The sequence below is a fragment of the Epargyreus clarus genome, unplaced genomic scaffold, assembly GCF_041222505.1.
Source record: "Epargyreus clarus isolate Ecla_fem2 unplaced genomic scaffold, WU_Ecla_fem_2.2 ptg000014l, whole genome shotgun sequence".
Lineage (NCBI taxonomy): Eukaryota > Metazoa > Arthropoda > Insecta > Lepidoptera > Hesperiidae > Epargyreus > Epargyreus clarus.
Window position 1 is genome coordinate 3,983,535 of NW_027332222.1, and position 13,509 is coordinate 3,997,043.

Sequence of the window (13,509 nt, forward strand, 5' to 3'; positions counted from 1 at the left end):
TTTATTACTTCTATATTTATAAATAAAGCGTTGGTTACATACTACATAATCACTTATTTATTATAACTTACTACGAATCATCTATAAAAGTTTACTATCATCTCATTCTTATTTAACAAACATACAATAGCAATCAAAAATATAGGAAAATAAATAATCTTATTTTGTTTCAAAATAATTCCACAACTCCGGAACCCTCCTGTCACATTTGCGTTACGTTGGCATTAAAAGGAACCCACAATGCAAGACCGTAATGAATATAGCAACACTCGTATCGTCATCAATCATTCGTTGCCAGGGTTGGGGAACGCGGTATTTTATTTTATTCCTTTTTATTACACCTGATATATCATTCGTCAACGCTGTTTTTATTAGGTCGCTACTAGGTAGCGTTTATTTTTCAATGATGTGTAAAACTATTAATATAAGTTAACTAGGGTTACTGATTATGTCCTTGAAAAGACTAGGACGGGACGAGAATAGGACTGCGATATCCCTGTCGCAAGGGGCGACTAAAAGGGGCTTCCGGGGTTGCGGGCGGCAAGAGTTTGAGCGCGAATCGCCCGTCCAGCTACCCCGGGAAGGACGGCGGTATGTGTAGTCGCATACCGTCTTGTACACCATGTGGCGAGCGGCATGCTCACCTGGGCGGAGCCCAACGGGGCAACGCGTTAAGAGGACTCCGGTTGCGTCCCTTCCTTTGGAGATCCCGGTGTCCTCTACGCAGCGCCGAGGACGGTCGCCGGGGGGGTTTTAGTGCAGTAAGAGTCCCACATAACCACGTGTCGCTCCGACGGCACCGGGTACCTTTTGAAGTTTTCCCCCTCGTAAGTAAAAAAAAAGGTTATTTTACAAATAAACATTGCACAAAGAAGAGCTATGCAGTAAGTATTAATAACCTAATACATTTACACTGCTAGGCACAAGTATTATTTTCGCTTCTGTCTTCTGGGTTTTATGTTACAATCCTTCACGCTCGTTAAGTGCGAAGATTACAGTTAACACTTTTAAAAAATTCAGGTGACTAAACCCTCTGTGGTTCAACTCCAACGGCACAACGTCCACACCAATTTCCGCCTCATAACAACAGCGTTAAGCACTGCTATGTCCTGGTTTGGAGAGTGTGGTAATGTGGAAATACATTTTCGAAGCATTCCAGCGTAGTTCGTACAGTTATCGGCGCATCTATGGCCGATATCAGGTATACGTTAAATTATTAGATACGTAGGTTTTCTCACGGTGTTCCTTCACTATAAAATAGTGTAACAACACCACGTAATGCCACTCCATCATATTTGAAAATGATGCATGATCGTTCTACCTGTTGGTTATAATATAAGAAAGGTTTAGTCACGTAATAGAAAAAAGACAAAAGTATTCCTAGGATTTAAACCTCTGAGAATAATAGTTATGAAAGAAATAATTCATTTAAAAGTTTTGAACAATGAGTACTTAGAGGGATAATACGTTAAAATCTTCTGACTTTCTTCAGACGGATGATGCGTAGCCGTCACGATCAGGCGATTTGTGCCTGACATTCATAATTCAAGAGCCACATTACCTTCAGACAATGCGCGTCAAACTTTACAAGTCTCTCAAGAAACTTGTGGCTGTGTTATAAAAATCGGTTGTTAAAATAAAATTGCGTGTGTTGTTACCGATGCAAACAGTTATAGCATAGATTTGAAAGGCGCGCTATTTGGATCCAGGATCAAATTCGAAGTATGTAACAAGGACTTATAGAAGTTATGTGCATATCACAATTTAATTATTACTAGCTTTCACGTTGTAGGAAAATATCTTGAAGAAACTTACATACCTGAGAATTGTATAAAAAGGTTCTCAAAAGGATGTGATGTCTTGTAGTAAGTGCAATTCTTCGTAGAAGACATACTCCCACTGTTGAATGACTCAGGTAAGATTGCGAATATATTTCTGAATTTTCAAAATAAACAACTTAACAAATACTAAAAGTAAAAACATCGTGGTACCCCGAATTCGCTTTTAGACTCATATTTACCCAATCATTTATTTTTGCGTACACAAAAATATTTTTTACACCTGCGCGGTTCGGTAACATTTTTCACACGTCAATCAGGGTTGGTTAGCCTTTTTTCAGGCACCTGTATCGCGTAAAACTAATTGAATATTATATGAGCTCTACAAAATGTATGAAAAGTTACAGTACAATAACTTTTAGGGTGATAGAGTTCGTTGGTTTTACAATTTTGGTCGGACACAAAATTATATTGTGCATATCACACTGATATTGTGAACTTATTAAAATAAATTTGTGTAAACTTTGTTAATATATTAAACAACTTTATTGAAATGTATTGGTGTTTGAAATCGAAGTAAATATAGTTTATTGGCGTAGGTGCCCTAGGTGCATTAATGAAGCAAATACAATCAATAAAGTAATTAATTGGATACATTGGCTTCATTAAATTGATTAATTATTAAAATTATTTCAGTTGCAAGTTGTTCAGTAAAATTGCAAGTCAATAATTTAACCTTATTTATTGACATAAGAATAAAATTATTTACTTGCAATTACATTTGATCTATTGAGATCAAATGTAATTATTAATTCTTAGGTTTAAAAAACATCTATATTTTTTTGGTTCTAAACGTTTTAACAAGAATAAAATTCTGATTATACTTATACCTCTAATTTAAGGAATTGGGAGTTCAAATAACATTAAATAGGACGCGAAATAAAACAAAAAATATTTGAAAATATTTTTATTCTACACACATCCATACATACTCAAAATACTTATAACATCCACTTATAATTGAACAAGTCTTAAGAATTTCTACTATATTAAATTCTATTGGAATTGAATATTAACAAATATTTTACAAACATTTTTTTTAAAACTAAACTTAAGTAGATTTAGCGCTATTTTTTAATGTTTTTGGTATATTACATGATACACTTTTTGCTTCTCACATTTATTATAAAATATACAATTTCCTGTACATTTTTTAAAGATTTTTTTAACAAATTTTCGTGGAATGCACGTATTTAATTTAAAATGGATGATAATCACTAATGATTGTCACTATGGGGATTAAAATTTAAATAAATAAATATATTTGAATTTGAGCAATGAGCTAAATTACTTAACAATATTAAGTAAAGTTTTGTTAAATGAAGATTAATGATCTTACCAATAAATTATATCACAATAACGGGTAAGCGTCATTTAAGCCTCAAATTAATTATGATTTATTTTGTATCATTGGCACGCAATTTTGGCATTTTAATTAATAGAAATGATCTTTGGCCATAAAGTAATAAATTAATTAATTCTTTTATTTAATTTATACAGTGTTTTAAATATTACAACAGTCCATACACGAATTAAGAATTATGGTACATATACATAACTGTACATTGATCGGTAATAAAATAGATACGGAAAAGTTTAAGATGTTCCCAAATAGAATGAAATTATAATAAGTCCGTATCCGAGCAGTAATTCAGACTTTAGACATAGACTTAGACATTTACATCTACAGACAGAAGATCAGGCAAAAAAGTAGTCTCCTCGACAATGTTTTTGAACGTAGTTATATCTATTGTCATACAGTCGGCATGCACATTGCACGTGCCTATTAAAATACTGTCATGTGAAATCGATAGAATTTGGCGTCTATATTTTCGTGAGGCTAAGTCAATTTTGGTCTTAGATAAAAGGAATAAAGGGCTTTCAACATCCACAAAATGACTACTCAATAACTTTACATATATCTAATATCTACACTTTAAACCTTAATACTGAATTTTCCTATAATATCTACAGAATTAACCTTAGTATCTCATATTGAATTCCCCCATTGGTGGTTCCATGAGGACTGTTTCCGTGGATTCCTGCTGGGGTTGGGGTGCAGTAGGCATCGCTGACGGTCGGAGGGATATCGCGAGGGGCAGGGCAGACCTGGCGCAGAGTTGAGAGGCACCTCGTGTGGACCCAACTGATCGGTATCGGGTGCAGCGGCCTCTTCTGTGGAAAGAGTGTGAAATTAATTTGCTATTTTACATAAATCGTAGAGTCACTATGACTCTACATGGGATCCACACCTATTCCTAGCGTCAAGCAGTCTTTATATTTCAGTTAAGGGATGTATACCGACTTACTTATATAATAATGACACGACCAACTTGAAAAAAAATCACCCTGTATAATATAGGAGTAACATACAGTCCATCTGATGGTAAGTAGTGCTACTGCTACCCATGGACATCTGTAATCAACCCCAGATAAGATTAGATATTCCTACCTGAGGTTGGCCACGGATGCACCGCCATCCCAGAGGACTGAGCTAGATTGCCTCGGAAAAGTATGTCTCCATTACCACACCCTTCAAACCAGAACACAGCAGCTCTTCACACTGCTGTTAGACGAGCTGTTGGACATGTGTAATAAATCCCATTTAAAATAAGATTCCTATCTGACTTCGGTCACAGATGCGTTTCTCCACCTGACAACTAAATTGGAACGCCTCGGAAAAGTATGTCTCTCTTACCACACCCTTGAAACCAGAACACAGCAGCGCTTAACATAGTTATGAGGCAGAAATAGGTGTGACGGTGGTGCCGCCAGAGTCGAACCACAAAGTTCTACCACCTTCAATCGCTTAAGCAGCGATAGTAGCGAATGATCGGCCAGTTTGCGACATATTTATTTTTAACAATCAACTTTTAACACACAGTAAAATAAATAAATGTTTTATTGCCTACACGACAAGATTGGGTATATGCGGACGGAAGCGTAATTCCATTCGATCGCATTTTATTTTTCAAAAGCGGTTACGTGACTGGACTCTTTCGACGGGAAATAAACACTCCTACCCGGTTTTCAACCGAGAAACATTAATTAGTTGGTTTTAAATACATTATTACGGTACGTGATGTGAAAATTAGTTATTTTCGTGGACACAATCTTAATTTTTTCCATGCTTATCTTGTTACAAAATAAATCGACATACTACAGTTCGATCCCGTAGAAATAATTATAATCTTAGGTTAGGATTATATTAGTTTTTTATATCCTATATTGGATTTTGAAAAAAAAACATATAAGGTACATTATAATAGTATTTAAAAACTGCCAGTAAAATCTTAATTGCTTTACAAAAACGGAAGCCTACTTTAATTATGCACAAAAATTTGGCAATTACAAACGCAAAAATTGCTCCAGTTGGTAATCGAACCCCAAACCCACCATATACCATCGCCGGATTACCACTCAGTCCTCAATAAACTACGTTATTTAAACAGAATTTCGCGGAGATAAATAGCGGGGCGAGAAAAATACGAATAATAGGAAACGAAGATTGAAAAAGTGTTTGCTGAAATCACCGTTTCCGAAAACAGGTAATATTACAGAAGGGGAGGGAAATACAACAAACAACTTAGAAAATCGGCAGCATATTGGAAACTTTTCATAATATTAGCATATTCTTCACTTATTTACTTAGAGACAGCATTTCTGAAATATAAATGTATTGATTGATCTAATATAATATATAATTAGTATATATATAGATATATAATTAGTATATTTGATATATAAATTGACCTAATAATAATACCTTACAAAAAAAAAACTGCTATTCACTAGTGCTATATTACAACTACAGTATATAGCAGTATCTTAGAGTACAGGAATCACGTGTATTTAAAGGTACACTTATTTCTACCTACCGACATTAAACGTGTCGAATCAGACATAATTGACAGGCACAGCCCGTGTCTTAACTATTACTGAACGTGCACTATAAACGTAAAACGTTCATACTCAATATATAGGAAAATATATACATATGAATCCTGTAAACAATGCAACATTACTCACTCTTGTATTGTAGTTTAGATTATTTTGTAAGAGCCAAGAGATATACCGACATACCATAGATTAGTAAAGATACTTCGCCGCCTTGAAATTGAATGAAGCCACAAACGGCTTATTAGTAAGTTCTTTTTTTGAATTCTTGACAAATAAAAACATTTTTAGAGAAAATTTACGAATAAATAACTAATAATGCGTAATTTACATAATAAATAAATAATTAGTTCAAATATTTTAGGGACATTTTAGCACGGAGACGTGGCAAAACTTATTTACGCAACTATTTCAATTCTCAAAACTGGGTACATTTTCTTGTTAGGAGTGAGTAATCTTTACTAATCTATGCGACATGCAATGAAATGCACATTGCGTTTTATTTTTTTAATTACTAATCGTTTTTAATGATAAAAAATAATACTACAGTTTCTTTTCGAGTATTTGATGATTAAAATACATTTCTCATAGATCTCACCTTAATGAAGAATTTTAATGAAAGGGCGTACTTTATTCTCATTTCAAAAAGGCTTAATACTGAAAGCTTTAAGTCCGTCAATTAAAATTATAAACCGTGAAAGTAGAAAAAAATTGATGGAACTAAAAATGTTAATTTCTGCTCATTTCGCTACATAATTACACTTTTGCAATTATGTTCGTTAGGAACGCTATAAAAATAACAACGGGCGAAAAATAATATTATTTATAACGTCGTAAAAGAGCCACTTAGCTGAGCGGGAAAATATTTCTCTTTTCATTTCTAGAATGCTCGCGAAAAGGGTTCTGAGTAAGTAACGGGACATTCCTAAGGCAATGGTTCCCTTGCAAAAGAGTGGCGAATATCGCACCAGAACTAGTATAGTAGGTCATTGACATTTCAGAAATTACACGTGATAACCTAACGTTTTATCACAGATATATCTTTAAGAAAGTTCAAAGCTGAAGAATTATGCAGTTAAAAGGTGCCCCGTTTAATTAATATAACCGTTTAAAGTAATATAAAAGTCATATTCGAAATAACGTAAACTGTTAACTTATGTAATAGAGCTTGAATTTTATATAAATAGTTAACATCGATTAATTTTCCACATTTTTACATTATCGTATTTTATTAATGAATAATAAATAGCTCTTTTGTACATTTTACTAAATGAAGACACAATATGTTTACATTTGAAAACATATAAAAAAAAATTATATTGCTTAAACGAAAAACACGTCGATTTTTATAAAATTGACCATATCGATCATCAAACAAACATAAATTTTAATAATAATTGTAGTTTCATTGTAAATATTTTTTATTTGCATGCATATTTTGGCATTTCGATGGTATACAACCGAATGTACAAACTATATGCATTTAAACGCCGATATGGTGCATATTATATCTTATCGTTGGCTATACGACACAAGCCTAAGTAAGCAAAGGATGTAAATGTCAGTATTAATTACAATTTCCTTGGAATTTAACTGATGCACGTTTTTACGAGACCATTGTTTTATTTTATTTCGGCGGGTGTTCGAGAGATATAAAGTCCCATTTGTCTTAGAAAGGACGCGGGGGGAAATTAACTGGAAAATACCTTTTAATTACCTGAAATTACTTGTGTGGATCAGGTGGATGAATATGTTTCATTTAGGGTTCAAATTTTCGTGACCTTATCCGTTTTTCTGAGTTATTTTGCAATGGTGCACAAAATTTGATTTGGTTTAATGGCGACTGAATACATCATGAAACATCGAGTTAGCCATTCATTCTCACGGTCAAGTGTTTTTAATTTTTACTGCCGTGCTATATGTATATACAAAGCATAAAATACCTTCAGTGAAGTTATTTAACTTTTTATAGGCTCCCCTCAAAATCGGCTGAACTATTAAACATTAAGTTACTCACTCAATCACACAGAAACTTACAGCATTTTGTACTTAAATAAATGAGTTATTCTGAAAGCGTAGAAAGACACTTTAAATTTAATTAAAGTAGAATATAAATAAATAATATGTTGTTAGTTCTCACCTGCTACAATGGCACCGTAGAAGCCGCAAGAAAGCGGCCCGGAAGGTCCGGTTGAACACCGTGTAGATGATCGGGTTGATGGTGGAGGATACGTAACCCAGCCACAGACAGATGTCCACCACGTGTTCTGTGGAACAACCATGTCTAATGAGTTTTTATTTAGTAGGTGAGGTCATTTCAAACCCGCCCTCTCTCTCTTTAGGTCTAAGGTTCGAAGCCCAGGCACTCACTTCTGATTTTCTAAGTTGTGTGCGAATTATAAATGGACACTTTATTAACCTATGAAGGAAAACAACCTGAGGTAATCCTCACGTCTGAGAGTTTTAAAACATCTCAAAAATATTTGAATTTAATTGAGACCGACAAAAATAATCATTTGGCGACTAAATGAGAATAACTATAGTTTTACTTGTGGTAAATGACTGAATATTGCTTCTGTCTCATTTGTAATAAACCCCATATATAACTCTAGTCAAACCTGAGGTCCGTCACATATGATTAGGACTACCTCTTCTAGTTTCTCTATACAAAAGAGCTTCCATCCAGAGAAAGAGAGAATCCATCCTTCTCATTCTTAGAGGAAACCAGCAGTGGGTCAGTAATGGATTGATGCTGATGATGATACAAAAGAGCTCATATATAAAAAGGCTTAACATCTTAGGCTTTCCAAATCACCTGGTACAATACACGCAGAGCAAGATCCGAAGAGTATGTTGAGGAGGAAGAATGGCGCCCATCGCAGCACAAACGTGAAGAACACGAGGCCGAGCACCTTGGTCGCATTCTGCTCGTTCGCCACTGGGTTTTTATAAAAGGGCTTAAGGGCTTGTTTGTCAAATCACCTGGTACAATACACGCGCGGCAGGCCGCGAAGAGTATGTTGAGGAGGAAGAACGGCGCCTAGCACAGCACGAACGTGAAGAACACGAGGTCTAGCACCTTGGTCGCATTCTGCTCGTTCGCCACTGGGTTTTTATAAAAGGGCTTAAGGGCTTGTTTGTCAAATCACCTGGTACAATACACGCGGGGCAGGCCGCGAAGAGTATGTTGAGGAGGAAGAACGGCGCCCAGCACAGCACGAACGTAAAGAACACGAGGCCCAGCACCTTGGTCGCTTTCTGCTCGTTCGCCACCGCGTTCGCTGATAGTGACCGGTCCTTCTTGCGGTTGGCTAAGAACCTGCGACAAAAACAAACAATTAAAGATTTTTTTTTTAAAATCAATACATGCATTTAATGAGAAACTTTCGTTAAGAAAGAGAGAAAAAGAAAAGAAAAAATAATTTATTCGGCAATATAACACAATAATATAAAAAAATTACAATGAATTCCTGACATTGATTTTGCGTCGATGAGTTGATCTTAATAAGTAACATGTGAAAGCAGTTGACCGATCCTACCTTTGGAGATTCCTCAAGTCCAGGGACATCAACGATCAACGCCACACCTATTTCTGTCTAATAAAAGTTGTGTTAAACGGTGCTATGTTCTGACAAAAGAGAGACAAGCCATAAAGCACCATTTTATCAATTTAGACATTTAATGTTATGTTACTGACACTATAGTTCTGATAAAAGCCTCTAGGGGCGCTGATTGGAATTTGTATGGGCAAATACGTAAAAAAATAACAAAACAGTCATATTTGTCAAAACGTAAAAACTCATGGTAAGGGTACAGGTAAGAATCTTACTTTAAATGGGGTTTATTACACATGTCCACCCGCGGGAAAAGCTATCAGATGGAATACTAATTTGCTACTTCTCTATTATTAGAATTATTTTTATTTGTTTATTTAAGATTTGTAATCAACACTGAAAGTGTTATAAGTGTAGTAATGGTTCTGCTGCAAGCGAACCACGAAAGCTTCTACCAATTAAATATAATGTTTTCATTTGCCGATTTGTATATATTTCTTTGAAAATATTACACATATTATACGTCATTGAAATAGAAATTGGTGAAGGACATAGAATCTTCAAATATAGGTACATAGTTCACAATCTTTGAAGAAATAGACTTCTAATTTCGTAGCACATTAATCGTCTAGAAACTTCATAAAGCCGCTTCTACGATCTTGTTCATGAAGTGAACTTGGCGTTTACTTCGTTGAGTGATAAACTAAGAACATGTTGAGAAGTTTGTCGAGCCTTATCTTTTATCACTAAGTGATTATGTGGACGTGTTTCTGTAATACTAATCGTAGCAGTATTTTCCATAGGTATTTTCATAGTTTAATTACTTCTTTTAAGATTCCGTACCCAATGGGTAAAGACGGAACTCTATTACTAAACCTCTGTCCGTCTGTCTGTCCGTAATAGATAGACACTTGATTTTTTGAAGAATATTTATAACGGTGATCGCTATAACAAAAAATACTAAAAATAAAAAAAAAATGGTAGGTAATACTGAACGCTTTGCGAGAACGTGGCCAATTATTTCTTCTACCTAAAGAAAAAATGCGTGGTGTGTGATCAGTGATCAGCAAACCATTGTTGGTCTTCAACAGCACTAGAAGTAGTCCGCGAAGTTTGACTGTAACCATTTTATGAATATATAGACGTCGGTAAAATAGACTTGGAACTATTTCGAAGGTGGTAGAATCCTTTGTGATTCGACTCCGGCGGCACCACCGCCACACCTATTTCTACCTAATAAAAGCAGTGTTAGACGCTGCTGTGTTCCGTTTTGAAGGGTGTGGTAAGGGAGACAGACTTTTCCGAGGCGTTCCAACCTAGTCCTCAGGGGTAGCGGCGCATCTGTAGCCGACCACAGGTAGGAATATCTAATCCTATCTAGGGTTGATTATAGATGTCCGTTGGCAGCAGTAGCCACTTACCATCAGGTGGACTGCATGCTCGTCTGCTACTCCTATATTATAAAAATAAAACTTGATCCTTGGCAAAATAAAAATGTGTTCAACTATCCATTATAATGAAAAGGTTAAGAACCCCACTAGATGCGGTAAGTGATGCTGTCACCGATGAGGTGGACTGCATGCCAAAATAAATTATCTGATCCATTTTTCATTTCTTCCCATAATACATTCCCTTGGTCTTGATCATCGATACCTTGGCGCTAAGCCAGCCAAAGTTTCATTTGAACGGCCTTGACTCGTTACATAACAATTCAACTAGTAACGTCTGAATATAAATCATCATCCCCTTAGTTCCGGGATGAACTTGACCTTTCAATATATCTCTGTACTTTCTGACTTAGTTCTAAGATCCTAACTACATTATAATTTTCTTATCTTAAGTATTTCACGACTTGTGTAGTGAAACGGTCACCGGTCTGACAGTGGATTCCCGGTTCGAAAATAAACTGATCACAACCCATTATTGTCACACTGCTGGGCACGGGTCTCCTCTCAGAATGAGAAGGATTAGGCCATAGTCCACCGCGCTGGCCGAGTGCGTACTGGTACATTTTACATAACTTAGATTTTTTTTTTAAGATTTTTCAGGTATGCAAATTCCTCACGATGTTTTCCTTCATAACTTGAAAAATCAGAGGTTTGATTTGACCTAGGATTTGAACCTCGGACTCCTTGATCCAGAGGACGAGATTTTTAACCACTAAGCTAACACTAATGTGACTGCGAAAATAAACTATCGCTTGACAAAAAGTCTGTAGTTTGGGTTTCCTAAGAAGTATACATCGACAGTAAGCTGATACCCGCGCTACAGCCCGCGTTAACACTGTCGCCGACGGTAGCCGAATACCGTTCGTGGTCGCTAATGTCAAGCGACGACAGTCGGTCGCGATGGCTCGCGGCAATTCGCGACCACCACAACCACCACAACAACGCCAACTGTCGACTGCATGTCGTTAGCGACAGCCGACGACTGTTGACGACAATTGTTGGCGCGGGCTGTCGCCCATATAATAAATCCCGCATAGAGAGCAAAGTAAGAAATCTTTTGGTATTTTAAATCAAAAAAGCTTGAGTGTGCTTTCTGAGACGACATGATTTATCTATTTCAGTAAACAATTCCAAAAGCTAAACTACAGCTGTCGATATTTGCACTTTATATCAAAGAGATAACTCATACGTGCGACTCTAAAGGTATTTAAATCATAGATTTGTTTGAAATACACACAACAATATTTGAAAATAATGAATATACCCGGACTTATAAAAATTGGTATTTTGATATGATTGTAAACTTTATGATATTTAATATTTTTATACCATAGGAAATTAACATCACATCGAGATACACCTACTCATGCGTGGACAACTTTAGGTTTTAAATAATAAAATGAAAGGGAGCATAGTTCTTCGGCTGATGACGACTAGTAGCTCATTTTCATTTTGTAATTTGTCTGTTTTCGTATCGTTTCGTTCATTTTGTAATTTTCTTCGAAGAGTTCGTTAAGTTTTAGCGTTCGATACCAATCATAATAAAAAAGCAGTCATAGCCTAGTGGTTAAGAAACTCGGCTTCTTGTTCGAGGGTTCGAGATTTAAATCTCAGGGGATATCCATATTATTATGTGAAGTCTACCAATTCGCACTTGGCCAGCTCGGTAGACTATGGCCAAATCCTTCTCATTTTAAGAGGAGAATCGTGCCCAGCAGTGGGACAATAATAGGTTGATGGTAAAGATGATGACCAACCATAATAAGATAAGTCAGAAGAATTAAGGCTACGGTCCTAATCCTTCTCACTTTGAACTTTGTCTACCTCGCTAACAAAGTACTCATTGTTTTCTTTTCTTTTTTTCATAACATGGGTTAGCAAACGACCATGCAGTCCACCTAATGGTAAATGGCTACTGCCACCCATGGACATCTGTAATCAACCTCAGATAGGATTAGACATTCCTACATGAAGTCGGACAAAGATGCGCCGCTACCCTGAAGACTAAGCTGGAACGCCTGAATAAGTATGTCTCCCTTACCACACCAAACCAGAACACAGCAGCGCTTAACACTGCTGTCATGAGATAGAAATAGGTGTGGCGGTGGTGGTGCCGGATTCGAACCAAATTACTGATTCAGTCGAAAAGTACTGATTGGTAGACAATCACCAATCAACTAAACAGTCGAAATACGAGTCTAACTTCTTATTATATTATCGCTGGTGTGAGTTACACTTGGGGCAATATATTTGTTGTCGAAACAAACTTCGGCGTACAATAGCTATCTACAAGTGAAATCGTGCATACTTCCGATAAAGTTACATAAACATACTGACTGTTCCTCGCGGCATGAAGGTGGTAAAACCCTTTGTGGTTCGACTCCGGCGGCACCACCGCGACACCTATGCCTATCAACAGGAGTTTAAAGCGCAGGTGTGTTCTGGTTTAAAGGCCACATCCTTCAAACTAGAAAACAGCAGCGCTTAAGGGAGACATACTTTTCCGAGGCGTTCCAGCTGAGCGCTTAGGGGTAACGGCGCGTCTGTGGCCGATCTCAAGTAGGAATATCTAATCCTATCTGATTGATTACAGATGTCAATGGGCGGCAGTAACCACTCACCATCAGGTGGACTGCATGCTTGTCTGCTATTCCTGTATTATACAAAAAACACGCAAATACATTTTTGTCGTCCGTGTGAGTTAAAACTTGGCGCAATCGATTTTGTTGTCGAAACAAACTTCGACAAGCCACTCTTTAGAAGAGAAATCTT

The 13,509-nt window shown here is 36.3% G+C and overlaps 1 protein-coding gene across 1 annotated transcript in view; it reads right to left on the reverse strand.

The window, feature by feature from the left end:
• Window positions 1-3,621: 3,621 nt before the first annotated feature.
• The window catches only part of 5-HT2A (5-hydroxytryptamine receptor 2A), a 148,558-nt gene continuing 138,670 nt past the window's right edge, over window positions 3,622-13,509 (reverse strand). Inside the window, exons 8-10 of the mRNA XM_073079509.1 lie at window positions 8,885-9,054; window positions 7,876-8,002; window positions 3,622-4,013 (exon numbers count right to left, since the gene is read on the reverse strand). Coding sequence (XP_072935610.1) covers window positions 3,821-4,013; window positions 7,876-8,002; window positions 8,885-9,054 — 490 coding nt within the window. The 3' untranslated portion in view covers window positions 3,622-3,820. The remainder of the gene's footprint in view (window positions 4,014-7,875; window positions 8,003-8,884; window positions 9,055-13,509) is intronic.